At 44.5% G+C, this 14,523-nt stretch overlaps 1 protein-coding gene across 2 annotated transcripts in view; it reads right to left on the reverse strand.

The window, feature by feature from the left end:
- Window positions 1-14,523, reverse strand: part of slc6a5 (solute carrier family 6 member 5) — a 64,622-nt gene that overhangs the window by 11,923 nt on the left and 38,176 nt on the right. For both annotated transcript variants that reach the window (XM_080189911.1, XM_080189910.1), the window contains 2 exons: window positions 10,676-10,788; window positions 4,619-4,750 (listed from right to left, as the gene is read on the reverse strand). In XM_080189911.1, coding sequence (XP_080046037.1) covers window positions 4,619-4,750; window positions 10,676-10,788 — 245 coding nt within the window. The remainder of the gene's footprint in view (window positions 1-4,618; window positions 4,751-10,675; window positions 10,789-14,523) is intronic.

A 14,523-nucleotide genomic window follows, 5' to 3' on the forward strand; every position in this document is an offset into this window, starting at 1 on the left:
CCGCTTTCTTGCCTGCCTCCCATAACTTTGACTCCCTTGTCAATCAAAGATAGATTTCCCTTAGAATTCATGATTCGGTTCAGAATAAGGTGATCTGGCTTCAACTGCCCGTGACAGCATGAACACTGGTTACACAGCTCCCTTTTTGATCTTAACTCAATCTTCCTTCGATTCTTTCATTAAATTTCAGGCAGTGCGATATGAAAGCACCATTTGAACATCACGGCATGAGCACGCAGCCTGCCACCAGGAGACGTTTGGGATTTCCATCCATTGCAACACTTGACAGTGTTTTCCTAAATTTCATTGAATGTTTGAATTGGAGTTTAGGCGTAGATTTTTCACACAAGCGCGAACATCTTGATTCAGTTAATCTTTAGGTTCCTTCCATATGAAAATATTATCAATGAGTGCCAAAGCATTTTAACTACAGACAGCAGGGCTGAAAGTTTAAGCAGCTGCTTTCAAGTATGTTCATATTCCTCTTTGGCATCAGTTTAAAATTGATCAGTGAACATATGAGTGCTTGTATATAGGTACGTCTGAAGCCTGAACAATGTCAGTGAAAGCAGTTTATTAATATGCACTAACACTGTCACCAGAAGAGGGTGCAACAGGGGTATGCACAAAAGGCACCAATTCGGCATTGGTTGGTCAACTAGAATGTTGCTGAACTCGTTTGTCATGGAGTGGTACAGGGCAGAAAAGGCGCTTCAGCCCATTCTACAATATCTACCACGGGGGGTGTGCTAATCGCTGTTTCCTGCACTTTAAGTTGATTTATTAGTGTCTCAAATAGGCTGACATTAACAGTGCAATGATGTTACTGTAAAACTCTCCTTGTTGCCACATTCTAATGCCCATTCGGGTCCACTGAGGGAGAAATTAGCATGGCCAATGTATCTAACCAGCACATCTTTCTGTGGAAGGAATCCAAAGATGTGCAGGTTAGGATGATTGGCCATGCTAAAAATTGCCCCTTAGTGTCCTGAGATGCTTAGGTTAGAGGGATTAGCGGGTAACTATGTAGGGATATGGGGGTAGGGCCTGGGTGGGATTGTGGTCGGTGCAGACTCGATGGGCCAAATGGCCTCATTCTGCACTGTAGGATTTCTATGATTCAATGAAACCGGAGCACCCGAAGGAAACACACACAGACACGGGAAGAATGAAGAATGTGCAAGCTCCATTCAGTGACCCAAGCCAGGAATCGAATCTGGGTCCCTGGCACTGTGAGGCAGCAGCGCTGACCACTATGCCTCATTGCCACCCAATAGTCTTGCACTTGTCCCATATCCTTGAATATTATGATATTTCAAGTTCCAAATATTTTTTAAAGCTTGTAAGGTTCCCAGCCTCAACTGCCTTCCCTGGATGTGCATTCCAGATTCCCACCCCCAGGTAAACCAGATGTAAACCAGGTCATGCCCTCCTCACTTGTCTCAGCAATGGGCATCAGTGGGTAAATTCAGCAGGTTGTTACCCTGAGCTGATTGACTGCAGTGGCAGCATCTCCTCGGTTCTTTCCACACATTCTACCAAATGACACCAGAAGTGTCCATCATCCTCCTGGCCCAGCAGAATCTATCCAGGAATTGTTGATTTTGTAAAGTTATTAGTGCCTACAAAATTCTGTTTCTTTATTGACTATAATGCTGATAGACTTTCAGACGGCTTTCAGCACAGTCTCACATAGCAGACTACTTTGTAAATTTAAAGCACATGGGAATGTCTTGAGGTGGATAGAAAGCTGGTTAGCAGATAGGAAGCAAAGAGTTGGCATAATTGGGTCTTTTTCTGATTGGCAGTCAGTGACTAGTGAGGTTCCACAGGGATCTGTGCAAAGACCCCAAATGTTTGTGTTATATATTAATGATTTAGAAGAGGGACCTGAATGTATTATCTCCACATTTGCAGACAATACAAAGTTGGATAGGAGGGTGAGCTGTGAGGAGGATGCAGAGATGCTTCAGCGTGATTTGGACAGGCTGAGTGTGTAGTCATTTGCATAGCAGATGTGGTATACTGTGGATAAATCTGAGGTTATCCACTTTGGGAGCAATAATAGGAAAACAGTTTATTGCTTGAATAAGCGTAAATTGAAAGAGGTGGCAAGACCTTGGTGTCCTCGTGCACCAGTCACTAAAGGCAAGTGCACAGGTACAGCAGGCCAGTAAAGAAGACAAATGATATGTTGGCCTTCAAAGCAAGAGAATTTGAATATAGGGGTAGGGATGTTTTACTGCAATTGTATAGTGCGTTGGTGAGACCACAGCTGGAGTATCATGTGCAGTTTTGGTGTCCTTGTCAGGGAAAAGACGTCCTTGCTATAGAGGGAGTACAACAAAGCTTTACCAGGCTGATTCCTGGTAAACTGGGTCTGTCATATGAGGAGAGACTAAGTCGGTTAAGATTCTATTCAACTGGAGTTTAGAAGAGTGAGAGCGGATCTTATTGAAACTTATAAAATTCTAACGGGGTTAGACAGGGTAGATTCAGAAAGGATGTTCCCAATGGTGGGGGAGTCCAGAATTAGGGGTCATAGTTTGAGGATAAGGGGTAAACCTTTTAGAATTGAAATGAGGAGAAATTTTTTCACCAAGAGGTTGGAGAATGTGTGGATTTCACGTCTACATAAAGTAATTGAGGCCAAAATGTTGTGTGAGTTCAAGAAGAAATTAGATATAGCTCTTGGGGCTAAAGGGATCAAGGGATGTCGGGGGAAGGGTGGATCAGGATATTGAATTTGATGATCAGCCATGATCAAAATGAATTGCGGAGCAGACTCGAAGGGCCAAATGGCCTATGCATAGAAACACAGAAATTAGTAGCAGGAGTAGGCCACTCAGCTCTTTGAGCTGAAACTTCGAAACTCTTCCTTCGAGTTTCTATGTTTCTATAAATCAACAAGCCACCAGGAAAAAACCCAGCGTATTTCACATCACTTCTCTGAGTGCAATCTTGGGGGTGAAAGGTTGTGTGTGTGGCAGATAGGTTCATGTTTAAGGAGTGTGTGGTAATTATCATATGAGAGGCAAAATGAGAGATGTGAGGAATGTAGAGTGGAGGGAGGTGGGTTTAATGTTATGAGTCAATTGGGGAGTTGTAAGCATTCTTACCAAGAGTGTAGTGCGCAGGCTTAGCAACATGGGGCTTGCTTGAACAGGATGAAGTGTGCGGACATATTGACATGCAAACCATCCCTGAACTTGCAAAGTATTTTCACTTTGCTCTGTACTCAAAGGCAGGCTTGTTCGATTCCATGTGGCCTGCCAAAGTTGTTTGGACATTCCACTGACTTATGTTGAAAAGTGCTGTAAAGCTGCTCACCCAATCACAGGCTGGTCCTGCCCCGTGTATGCTGCTGATAGGCTTATCCTCTGTCCACCTATCAACAGTAACTGCAGGGAGAAACCTGCCTGCGATTGAACGAGCAGCAAGGAGTGGGAAAATATGTCTGGAAGAATCCTGAGCCCAGAGTGTGAGGCTGCTGGAACAGCGGATCATCAAATGTGCAGTGTGGACAACCACAGGACATTGTAGTCAAGGTAAGAAGTCTAACAACACCAGGCTAAAGTCCAGCAGGTTTGATTGGAATCACAAGCTTTCAGAGCACTGCTCCTTCGAGTGGAGTAGTAAAGAGCAGCATCGAAAGAAATGCTCTGCTCCCCCTGGTGTACCTGACCCAATTCCTTGCCTTGCCAAGAGCTCCTTGCTCTTGTCCTCTTCAGGTTACTACTTTCTCTGGACATTTGCCCCACTCTCCTCCTCTTCTCTCTGTCTCTGTTTGCCCTTCTGCCACAGTGCTGTTGCTCATTCTCTGCTCCCCTGATCCTTTCCCTATGCTCTGGTAGTGAAGATAATAATCCTTGGCAGTGACAAATTATCGTAATTGTATTTAAAGGTCACTTTCTTAATAGGTCAAACATATATTATCTCAAAAGGACTGCGTTCAAAAAAAGTCAAACACTGCCCGTGTTGGAAAGGGTGGCTGACGCGCTGGTTTGAGTCACTGTCTGTGTGGAGTTTGCACATTCTCCCTGTGTCTGCGTGGGTTTCCTCCAGGTGTTCCGGTTTCCTCCCACAGTCTGAAAGACGTGCTGGTTAGATGCCTTGACCCAAACAGGTGCCAGAATGTAGTGACTAGGGGAATTTTCTTAGAACCTATATTAGTCAAGATAGGTTCTTGACTAATAAAGGGATCAGAGGTTAGAGAGAAAAGGCAAGAGAATGGGGATGAGAAAAATATCAGCCATGATTGAATGGCGGAGCAGATTTGATGGTTCGAGTGGCCTAATTCTGCTCCTGTGTCTTATGGTCTTATGGTCTAAAATCCAGGAATGACCTCCCTAACAACACTGGGTGGACAACTCATGAGGACAACTCATTACCACTTTCTCAAGGACAACTAGCAATGAATGCAGGCCCAGCCAGCATTGCCCACACCCCATGAAATAATTTTAAACACTAGTAGATTTGGAAACGTGGTCAACACATTTTCTTTGAACTCCTGCATCTGAAACCCTCCCACCACATCACTGCTCAAAATAAAAAGAAATGGAGAGGTTTCTGGTTGCTGAAATTGACCACGTTCACTGAAATTGTAGCAAAATCTTACCTGGGTTACCATGGGAATACCCATGAAGAAAAAAACCACACAGCAGACTAATGTGAAGAGTGGCTTCTTGGGCCGCAGGTATCCTGGGAATTCATCCACAACAGACGTCACGATGGTTTCGAGGGTGGCAAACTTCGATTTAATTGGAAAAACATAGGCAAGTTAGACAGAGAATTGGAAAATGACCTTTGTCATTTTTTACATTTTCTTTCTGTTTAGAGCTATTCAAATCTGGCAACATATCTGTACTTGTAAGAAGGAATGTGTGAAGGACGCACTTGTATGGACCATAATCATAGGAGGTGACATGTTTAGTGTTTGATGTAAAATGTGGTGAATTTGTTAGATGGGTTTTCAACTTGCCATCCAGATCAAAGAATAAAGAACGAGGGAAATTACAGCACAGGAATTGGCCCTTTGGCCCTCCAAGCCTGCACCAACCATGCTGCCTGACTGAACTAAAACCCCCTGCCCTTCTTGGGACCATATCCCTCCATCTCCATCCTGATCATGTATTTGTCAAGATGCCCATTAAAAGTCACTATTGTATCTACTTCCATTACCTCCCCCAGCAGCAAGTTTCAGGCACCCACCACCCTCTGTGTAAAAAACTTGCCTCTTACATCTCCTTTAAACCATTCGCACCTCGCACCTTAAACCTATGCCCCCAGATCGAAACCTCTGTTGCAGATCAGCTAATGAAATAGAAACTATTGAAATCAGTAGAAATGGGAGTTGGGTTTTTATAGTAAGGTGCAAGCAATCCCCACCACCAAGTGGACGTCCATATAACGTCTTTTTTTTCAGTGTTTTCCCACAATACAAGAAATTGCACTTCAAAACTATTTCACTGGCTGGAAGGACTTTGGGAATACCTGAGAGTGTGAAATGATCTATTTAATCTTTATGTGCGGCTCACTCCTCTGTCTTTGCAGTGAAGATAACACTGAGAGCTGGAGCAAAAAGCCATGAAATGCTGGAAACACTTGAGCAGGTCAGACAGCCACCATGGCAAGAGATAAGTTCATCTCGCCAATGCGAACCCTTCAATCAAGCAGGAAGATGTTATGGATGTAGGCCGTAGGAGTACGCCATTCATCCCATCGAGCCTTCTCTGCTGTTTAATGAGACTTTTTTAGAGGTCCAGATCACTGAAAATCTGCCCTGGTCCCTACATGCCAACACTATAGTTAAGAAAGCCCACCAGCGCCTCTACTTTCTCAGAAGATTAAGGAAATTTGGCATGTCAGCTACGATTCTCACCAACTTTTATAGATGCACCCTAGAAAGCATCCTTTCTGGTTGTATCACAGCTTGGTATGGCTCATGCTCTTCCCAAGACTGCAAGGAACTACAAAAAGTCGTGAATGTAGCCCAATCCATCACGCAAACCATCCTCTCATCCATTGACTCTGTCTACACTTCCCACTGCCTCGGCAAGGCAGGCAGCATAATTAAGGACCCCACACACCCCGAACATTCTGTCTTCCACCTTCTTCCATTGGGAAAAAGATACAAAATTCTGAGGCCACATTCCAACTGACTCAGCCTCTTGCCTGCTGCCATCAGACTTTTGAATGGACCTACCTTGTAAGCTAATACATGTGACAATAATAAATCAAATCAAAATCAAATCAAAAATCATGGCTGATCTGAAAGTACCATGAGCTGCTGAATATTTTTATTTTTTTTATTACAAATTTGCAATCTGGTGCCCTTTGTCAATAAAAACAATGATTATAAATGTGTCGACTCTCCTTTAGACCTTCCACAGACATCGGAGGATGGAAACTGTCACCTATCAGTGTGGGCAGAGTTTGATCATGAGCACACTGTGAATGCTGTAAAATCTCTGCTTCTTAATTAAATGATTCGGTTCATGCTACTTTCTGTCGGAGGAGGCTGCATGTGATAGGTGTGGATGGTATAAGTGGAGTCAGTCAGCTGGTTCTGGACCATTGCAGTTCACACCTGGCCTAATCCTGAGAGCGCCTTGGAGAGGGCTGTAGCAACACCATCCTCATTAAGAGCGATAGAACCATTATAATCTTTTAATCGCTTCTCTTCCCTTTCCAAAAAAATTCCTTATTTTCTTCTTGGTTAGAACTGAAATAATTTCTGAGAGGCCAGTGTCTTTTCATAGAGTCATGGAGTCATAGAGTCAACGAGGTTTACAGCGTAGAAAGAGGCCCTTCGGCCCAACTTGTCTATGCTGCCCTTTCACCAAAACTGATTTATTTACAATGTTTTGCAATACTCAGGCAGGTACTTCTCAGTACAGCTGCCTCCCTGAGTGCAGGGGGCGTGCAGGCAGGCGGGGAGGGTGTTTTGACCCTGGGGCAGTAGGGGTGTCAGCGGGGGTGGGGGGGGGGGGGTCTGCTGGGGTAAGGGGGGTGGGGGATCGCCACTACTGTGTGCCAGGGGGTTGGACATTGGGGCACTTCAGGGCAGGGAGAGTCAGGGCTGGCCTGGAATTTGCTGTGGAGGCCTCGATTGGGCCATGGGGGAGCTGGAGGGGCAGCACTGAGGGGGTCCCAGGCTGGCCACAATCGAGCTGGCCAGCAAATGAGGAGTCTGACAGATCTGGGCCACTGTGCATGCACAGAGTTCCAGAACTGCGAAACTCCAGCGTGAACAGGTCGCACCCCCCCCCACCCCGGGTTTTTATGAGATTCACGATTGGGACTTCTGCATTGCACATAGTGCAGAGATTCAGGTGAGAAACTGAATTGAGAAAACAGTCAGGATCTAGAACAGTTTTCCCACCAATTCAGCACTTTTGGGAGAATTGGGGCCATAGAAACTTGAATCAGGAGTAGGCCATTTTGGTCGGAAGAGCATGGAGAGACAATATAAGGAGAGGGTAAAATTCTTAAAGGAGTGCTGGAGCAAAGGGATCTGTGAGTATATATGTATAGATCATTGAAGTTAGCAAGACAGGTGGAGAGAGTTGTTAATAAAATACATAGTATTCTGGACTTATTACTAATGGCATAAAGTACAAGAGCAAGGAGTTTATGCTAAACTTATAACAACACTAGTTAGTTATCAGCTGGAATACTGTGAGCCAGTTCCAGGTACCACACTATAGGAAGGATGTGAATGTGCTGGAAAAAATGCAGAAGCAGTTTACAGGAATGGTTCCAGGAATGAGAAAGTTCAGTTATGAGGATAGATTGGAGAGGTTGTAACAGTTCTCTTTGGAGAGAAGGGGCTAAGAGGAGATTTGATAGAGATGTTCAAAATCATGAGGACCTGGAGTAGATCGGGAGAAACTGCACACCACCACCACCACCACCCCCCTTGTAAAAGGATCAAGAACAAGATTTAAACTGATTTCAAAAGAAGCAAATGTGATGTGAGAGAAAGATTTTTCCACACAGCAAGTGGTTCAGGTCTGGAATGCACTACCTGGCAGTGAGGTGTACCCGAACAGGGGGCACAGCCTCAAGATAAAAGGGGGGCGGTTTAGAACGGAGTTGAGGAGGAACTTCTTCACTCAAAGGGTGGTGAATCTCTGGAATTCTCTGCCCGTTGAAGTGGTGGAGGCTGCCTCGCTAAATATTTTTAAGACGCGGGTTGATGGGTTTTTGATAGGAGAGGGGATTAAGGGTTATGGGGAGAGGGTGGGAAAGTGGAACTGAGCAGCGACAGATCAGCCATGATCTTATTGAATGGCGGGGCAGGCTCGAAGGGCTGGATGGCCTACTCCTGCACCTATTTCTTATGTTCTTATGTTCTTAACAGGCACCAAAGTGTGTCTATTAGGGGATTTTCACAGTCATTTCATTACAGTGTTAATGTAAGCCTGCTTGTGACACTAATAATTAAAACTAAAAGGTGAGGCAGGTTCAATTGTGGCATTGAAGAGTGCATTAGATGATTATTTGAATAGAAACAGTGTGCAGGGGTACAGGGAAAAGGCAGGGGAATCATAGAGCATAGAACAGTACAACACAGTACTGGCCCTACGGCCCTCAATGTTGTGCCAAGCTTAGTCCAAAACCAAGATCAAGCTATCCCACTCCCTATCATTCTGGAGTGCTCCATGTGCCTATCCAATAACCGCTTGAAAGCTCCTAAAGTGTCCGACTCCACTATCACAGTCGGCAGTCCACTCCACACCCCAACCACTCTCTGGGTAAAGAACCTATCTCAGACATCCCTCCTATATCTCCCACCGTGAACCTTATAGTTATGCCCCCTAGTAACAGCTACAGAACCCCTACAGTGGAGAAAGACACTATTTGGCCCATTGAACCTGTGCCAACAACAATCCCACCCAGGCCCTATCCCTGTAACCCCACATATTTACTCTGCTGATCTCCCTGACACTTGGGTCAACTTAGCATGGCCAATCAACCTAACCCACATATCTTTGGAGTGTGGGAGGAAATCGGAACATTCGGAGGAAACCCATGCAGACATGAGGAGAATGTGCAAACTCCACACAGACAGTGACCCAAAGGCAGAATTGAAGCCAGGGTCCCTGGCATTGTGAGGCAGTAGGGCTGACCACTGTGCCACTGTGCTGCCCAAATCAGGAATCCTAATCGTTAGACCACATAGCACTAAATCATCTGGACAGCCGATGCAGATATGATGGCCAAATGGTCTCCTTCTGCACCATTAAAAGAGAAAGAATGTAAAGAAATAACGCCGTACCATAAATTGACTGAAAATTAACAAGTAATTTAAATGTGCTTTTCAATTAATTTAATTTGATGAGAATTAGTGCACCATCTTATACATATTACATGTTATTTTAATTAAATTGTATTAATTATGTTGTATAATACAGTTCCATATTAATAAAACAGATGATGCAAGAGACAAAATATTGCCTCTTCATCTTTACAAGCTGGGTCTAAATGCAGCCCAAACTCCTGAGATCTGAATAGTAAAATTACTCCCAGCAGGAGGTCACGTTTGAAGGAAGTTCAGGCTGGTGAATCACATTAGATTCAAAATATTGCGCCTTGCTGCATTCCACAGTCTCTTCTCTGTAAATATTCCCAAATGAAATGAGTTGGAGTGGTTTGAGTTTCTAGTAGTTACTCAACTGAACTGAGAAATTGTCTGGAACTTGCCATCCGTCCATTGGAAATATTGTTTAGTTATACCACAAAGTTGGTGAGCGAAATGGAAATGCGGTACAGATGAAATCGAGGAAATCAGCATCCTTAATCTTGATGTGCATGAAATAAGTCACTGCCAAACTCAACCAGCTTAGTCCAGTGAGAAAACAAAAAGTGCATCATATGGTGGCACGGTGGTTAGCACTACTGCCTCACAATGCTAGGGACCCGGGTTCGATTCCTGGCTTGGGTCACTGTCTGTGTGGGGTTTGCATGTTCTCCTTGTGTCTGTGTGGGTTTCCTTTGGGTGCTTCAGTTTTCTCCCACAGTTTTGATGTGCAGGTTAGGTGGATTGGCCATGCTAAATTGCCCCTTAGTGTTAGGGGAGACTAGTTAGGGTAAATGCATGGGTAATGGGGATAGGGCCTGGATGGGATTGTGGCTGGTGCAGATGCGTTGGGCTGAATGGCCTCCTTCTGTCAGATTCTATGAACTCAAATAAGTCCTAGTCTGTGAGTGAACTGGGCATTAGTGAATTTCATGTGTTTAGTTGTTTAAATTCATTTATGGGATGTGGGCATCACTGGCTGGGCCACCACTTATTGTCCATCTCTACCTACCCTTCATTTCAAAGGGCATTTGAAAGTTACATGTAAGCCAAGCCAGATAAGGATGGTAGATTTGCTCAGTGAACTAGATGGGTTTTTACAACAATCGACAACAGTTTAATTAAACTTTTAATTCCAGAATTTTATCAAATTCAAATTTCACGATCTGCCGTGGCGGGATTTAAACCCAGGTCCCCAGAACATGCCCTGGGTCTCTGGATTACTAATCCAGTGACAATACCATTTTGTCACTGCCTTCCCTGTAATGCTCCCTTAATGTGGGAACCTAAACTCAGAAAAAACAGAACAACCTATATAGAACTCAGGTACGTGAAGTGGCCGCAGGTCAGTCTTATGTGGCTGAGACTTACCATAGTGTCCAATCCAAGTGTTAGAAGCATCAAAAAGAAAATTATAGCCCAGAATGGAGATAGAGGGAGCCTTGTTAAAGCCTCTGGATACACCACGAATGCAATACCTGGACCTAGAACACACAAGAATTGCACTCGTTAAACATTACCTTGACAACACGTAACGATTGGACTCTTCAACCAGGCTATTCCACCTGCTGAGGCACAGAGATGGACCTTCTGTCTGCTCTTGTGGAGCCCCTTTAACCTCAGCTAGATTTCTCATCCGAAGACCAGTCTGGGTGTAGACTCAAATTTTTCTAATTTCTCACTTAAAATAAATGATGTGCTCCGCGGAACAAAATCCATTTTCCAATCAAGCTGTTAGAAATGGAACAAAAAATCAGAATTTTGGTTGATATGTGGCTGAATGTTTAGAAGCTACTAAGATTAGCAGTCAGTGCGGCCAAACTATGGCTGAGTTAAAATCCTGGAACTCCCTCCCCAAAGGTAGTATGGTGGTACAATGGTTAGCGTTGCTGCCTCACAGCACCAGGGACCTGGGTTTGATTGCTAGCTTGGGTCTGTGCAGAGTCTGCACATTCTCCCCGTGTCTGTGTGGGTTGCCTCCCACAGTCTGAAAGACGTGCTGGTTAGGTGCATTGCCATGCTAAATTCTCCCTCAGTGTACCTGAACCGGTGTCAGAGTGTGGCGACTAGGAGATTTTCACAAGAACTTCATTGCAGTGCTAATGTAAGGCTACCTGTGACACTAATAAAAAATAATCTTTAAACTGTGCCTGCACCTAATGGACTGCAGTGATTAAAGAAGGCAGCTCACCATCACCTTCCCAATGGCAATAATGAATGAACTACAAATGCTGGTCTAGCCAGCGTTACCCACATCCCATGAAAGAATAGAAAGAAATAGCACTATACCATGAATTGGGTGGAAATTAACAAGTAATTTACATGCGTTTCAATAAAACCAAAGGCCACGCAATCATCAGCAAACATTCCCACTTCTGGTGTTCCAATGGAGAGAAGGTAATTAGTGAAGCAGCTGAAGATTGTTGGGCCCAGGATACTGCCCTGAAGAACCACTTAAGCAATATCCTACGGTTAAAACGATTGGTCTCCAATTAGCATAAGCACCTTCCTTTCTGCTAGACACAGCTCCAGGCAATGGAAAGTGTCCTCCCCAATTCCAATTAACTTCAATTTCACTCGGGCTCCGTAATGCCACATTTGTTCAAATTTTAGAAAGTGACTGTTTTTAAGTCAAGGCCTTGATTCAGCGTGTTTTCCATGTTTGGATCAAAGGTGTTATCAGGCCTGAATTTGATTGGTCCTGGAACCATATTCAGCACTGGTGAGTAAGATATTGATGAGTAAGCATTAAAACATAGAACATTACAGCGCAGTACAGGCCCTTCGGCCCTTGATGTTGTGCTGACCAGTGGAACCAATCTAATGACCCTCTAACGTAAACTATTCCAATGTTATCCATATGCCTAACCACTGACCATTTGAACGCCCTTAAAGTTGGCGAGTCCACAACTGCTGCAGGTAGGATATTCCACGCCCTTACTACCCTCTGAGTAAAGAACCTACCTCTGACATCCATCCTATAATTACCACCCCTCAATTTAAAGCCATGTCCCCTCATGTTAGCCATCACCATCCGAGGAAAAAGGCTCTCACTGTTCACCCTATCTAACCCTCTGATCATCTTGCGTGCCTCAATTAGGTCACTTCTTAACCTTCTTCTTTCTAACGAAAATAACCTCAAGTCCCTCAGCCTTTCCTCATAAGACCTTCCCACCATACCAGGCAACATCCTGGTAAACCTCCTCGGCACCCTTTCCAATGCCTCCACATCTAATGATTCCACCCTTTCCAATGCTTCCACATTACTGGTGACACTTTCCATCATTGTGCTGCTGACCGATAGTAGACTGATGGGGCCATAATTGCCTGGACTGAGTTTGTCCTGCCTGGTCAATTTTCTATATCATTGATTAGATGCCAGCGTTGATACAGTACTGTAACAGCTTGGCTAGAGGTAGTTCTGAAGCATAAGTCTTCAATACTGCTACTAGGATTTTGTCAGGGCCTGTAGGCTTTGTTGCTCAGTGTGCTCAGACACGTGAGGAAGGGTGAAGTGAAAGTTGGCAACCATGTCAGGAATAGTGATCACAATTCAGTTAGATTTAACATTGTCATGGAAAAGGACAGAGATAAAGCAGGAGAAAAAGTTTTGAACTGGGAGAAGGCAAATTTTGCAGGGACTTGGCGGAGGTGGACAGGCTGTCATTGCTAGAGGGTAAATCAATGGGAAACACTAAAAAGCGAGATCTTATATTTATAGACACATCTCCTCCAAAAATAAGAATAGTACTGCCAAATCCAGACACTCCTGGTCAGCTGCACCAACGTCCAAGCAGCCCATCTACCCAATCCTTCAAGTACCACCTTGTCCTGCATGTGACAAAGTCTGCAGATCAAGCACTGGACTTAACAGACACCTCAGAACCCACCCAACTAGAGTGAAAGTAAGTCATCCTTGATCCTAAAAAAGTGTCTCAGAAGAAGCCCTGCGTTGTACCTTTATCAGATTAGCATCTCACTTTTAATTCCTGGCCTACTCTCCACACTTCTCTTTGAACCAGGTGTGATCCCCATGGCATTATGGTAGTGGTAGACTGACTACCACTGAAATTACCTTCATGGGCCATGAAGTTTCAGATTGTGGTTGAATACAATGGTGGCCCACAGCATTCCATGAATGTCCAGATTTCAGCTGTCAGAACTGTTCTGCATCAATCCCATTTGGCTTGGTACAAGTGCCACACACCACAACGTTCTCAAAATGAAGATGGGACTTTCTCACAACTTGGTGGCTACTCTTGCTCAATGGACAGCACATTTGCCACAGGAATATTCATGAGGATGGGGTAAAGGCAGGTCTGGCCCAGTTTGGTATCTACATCTTTTAGGACTATTCTGAGTCAGCAGCAGTGCTACTCAGCTCCCTTTGGTGATGGGGATTGAAGTTCCCTCACCCAGAGTCCTTTCTGTACCCTTGTTATTATCAGTGTCTCTTCCGAGTAGTGTTCAACATGGAGGAGTACAGGTTCATCAGCTGAGGGAGGATGATATGTGCTCATCAGTGGGAAATTGCCTTTATTGTGCATTGTGTCATACTACAAACTCTCATGGGGTCTGGAGCTAATGTTGAAGACTCCCAGGGTAATTCCTTCCTGCTGTACACCACTGTGCTGTCAGCGGGGCAGGACATAATGGGGGATGCTGATGGACGAGTCTAGGATATTGGCTTTGAGATATGAGTCCGATGATGTCTGGCTCCTGTTTGTTGGACAGATCTGTCAATTGTAGCACAAGTCTTGTTAGTGGGGACAAATTTGCAGAGTCAACTGGGTACAATGTGGTTTTGTCATGTCAGGTGCCTAGGTCAATACCATGTGCCCACTCAATCTTATTCCTAATCAACTTTTCTGAAGTCGTTTGAGACAAATGAATTATTTTCTAAACCATTTCAGAGAGAGTTAAAAATCAACTTGACTGGGTAAAAGTAGTGGATGTCCTTCCCTAGGGGCATGAATGGGTGGCCCAGTGGCACAGTAGTTAGCACTGCTGCCTCACAGTCCCAGGGACCCAGGTTCAGTTCCGGCTTTGGGTCACTGTCTGTATGGAGTTTTCACGTTCTCCCTGTGTTTGCATGGATTTCCTCCATGTGGTCTAGGTTCCTCCCACAGTCCAAAGATGTGTAGGTTAGGTAGACTGACCATGCTAAATTGCCCCTCAGTGTCCCAATATATGTAGGTTAGGGGGATTAGTGGGATGAA

This window comes from Carcharhinus amblyrhynchos, chromosome 6 (genome assembly GCF_965287045.1).
Source record: "Carcharhinus amblyrhynchos chromosome 6, sCarAmb.v2.hapA, whole genome shotgun sequence".
Classification (NCBI taxonomy): Eukaryota; Metazoa; Chordata; class Chondrichthyes; order Carcharhiniformes; family Carcharhinidae; genus Carcharhinus; species Carcharhinus amblyrhynchos.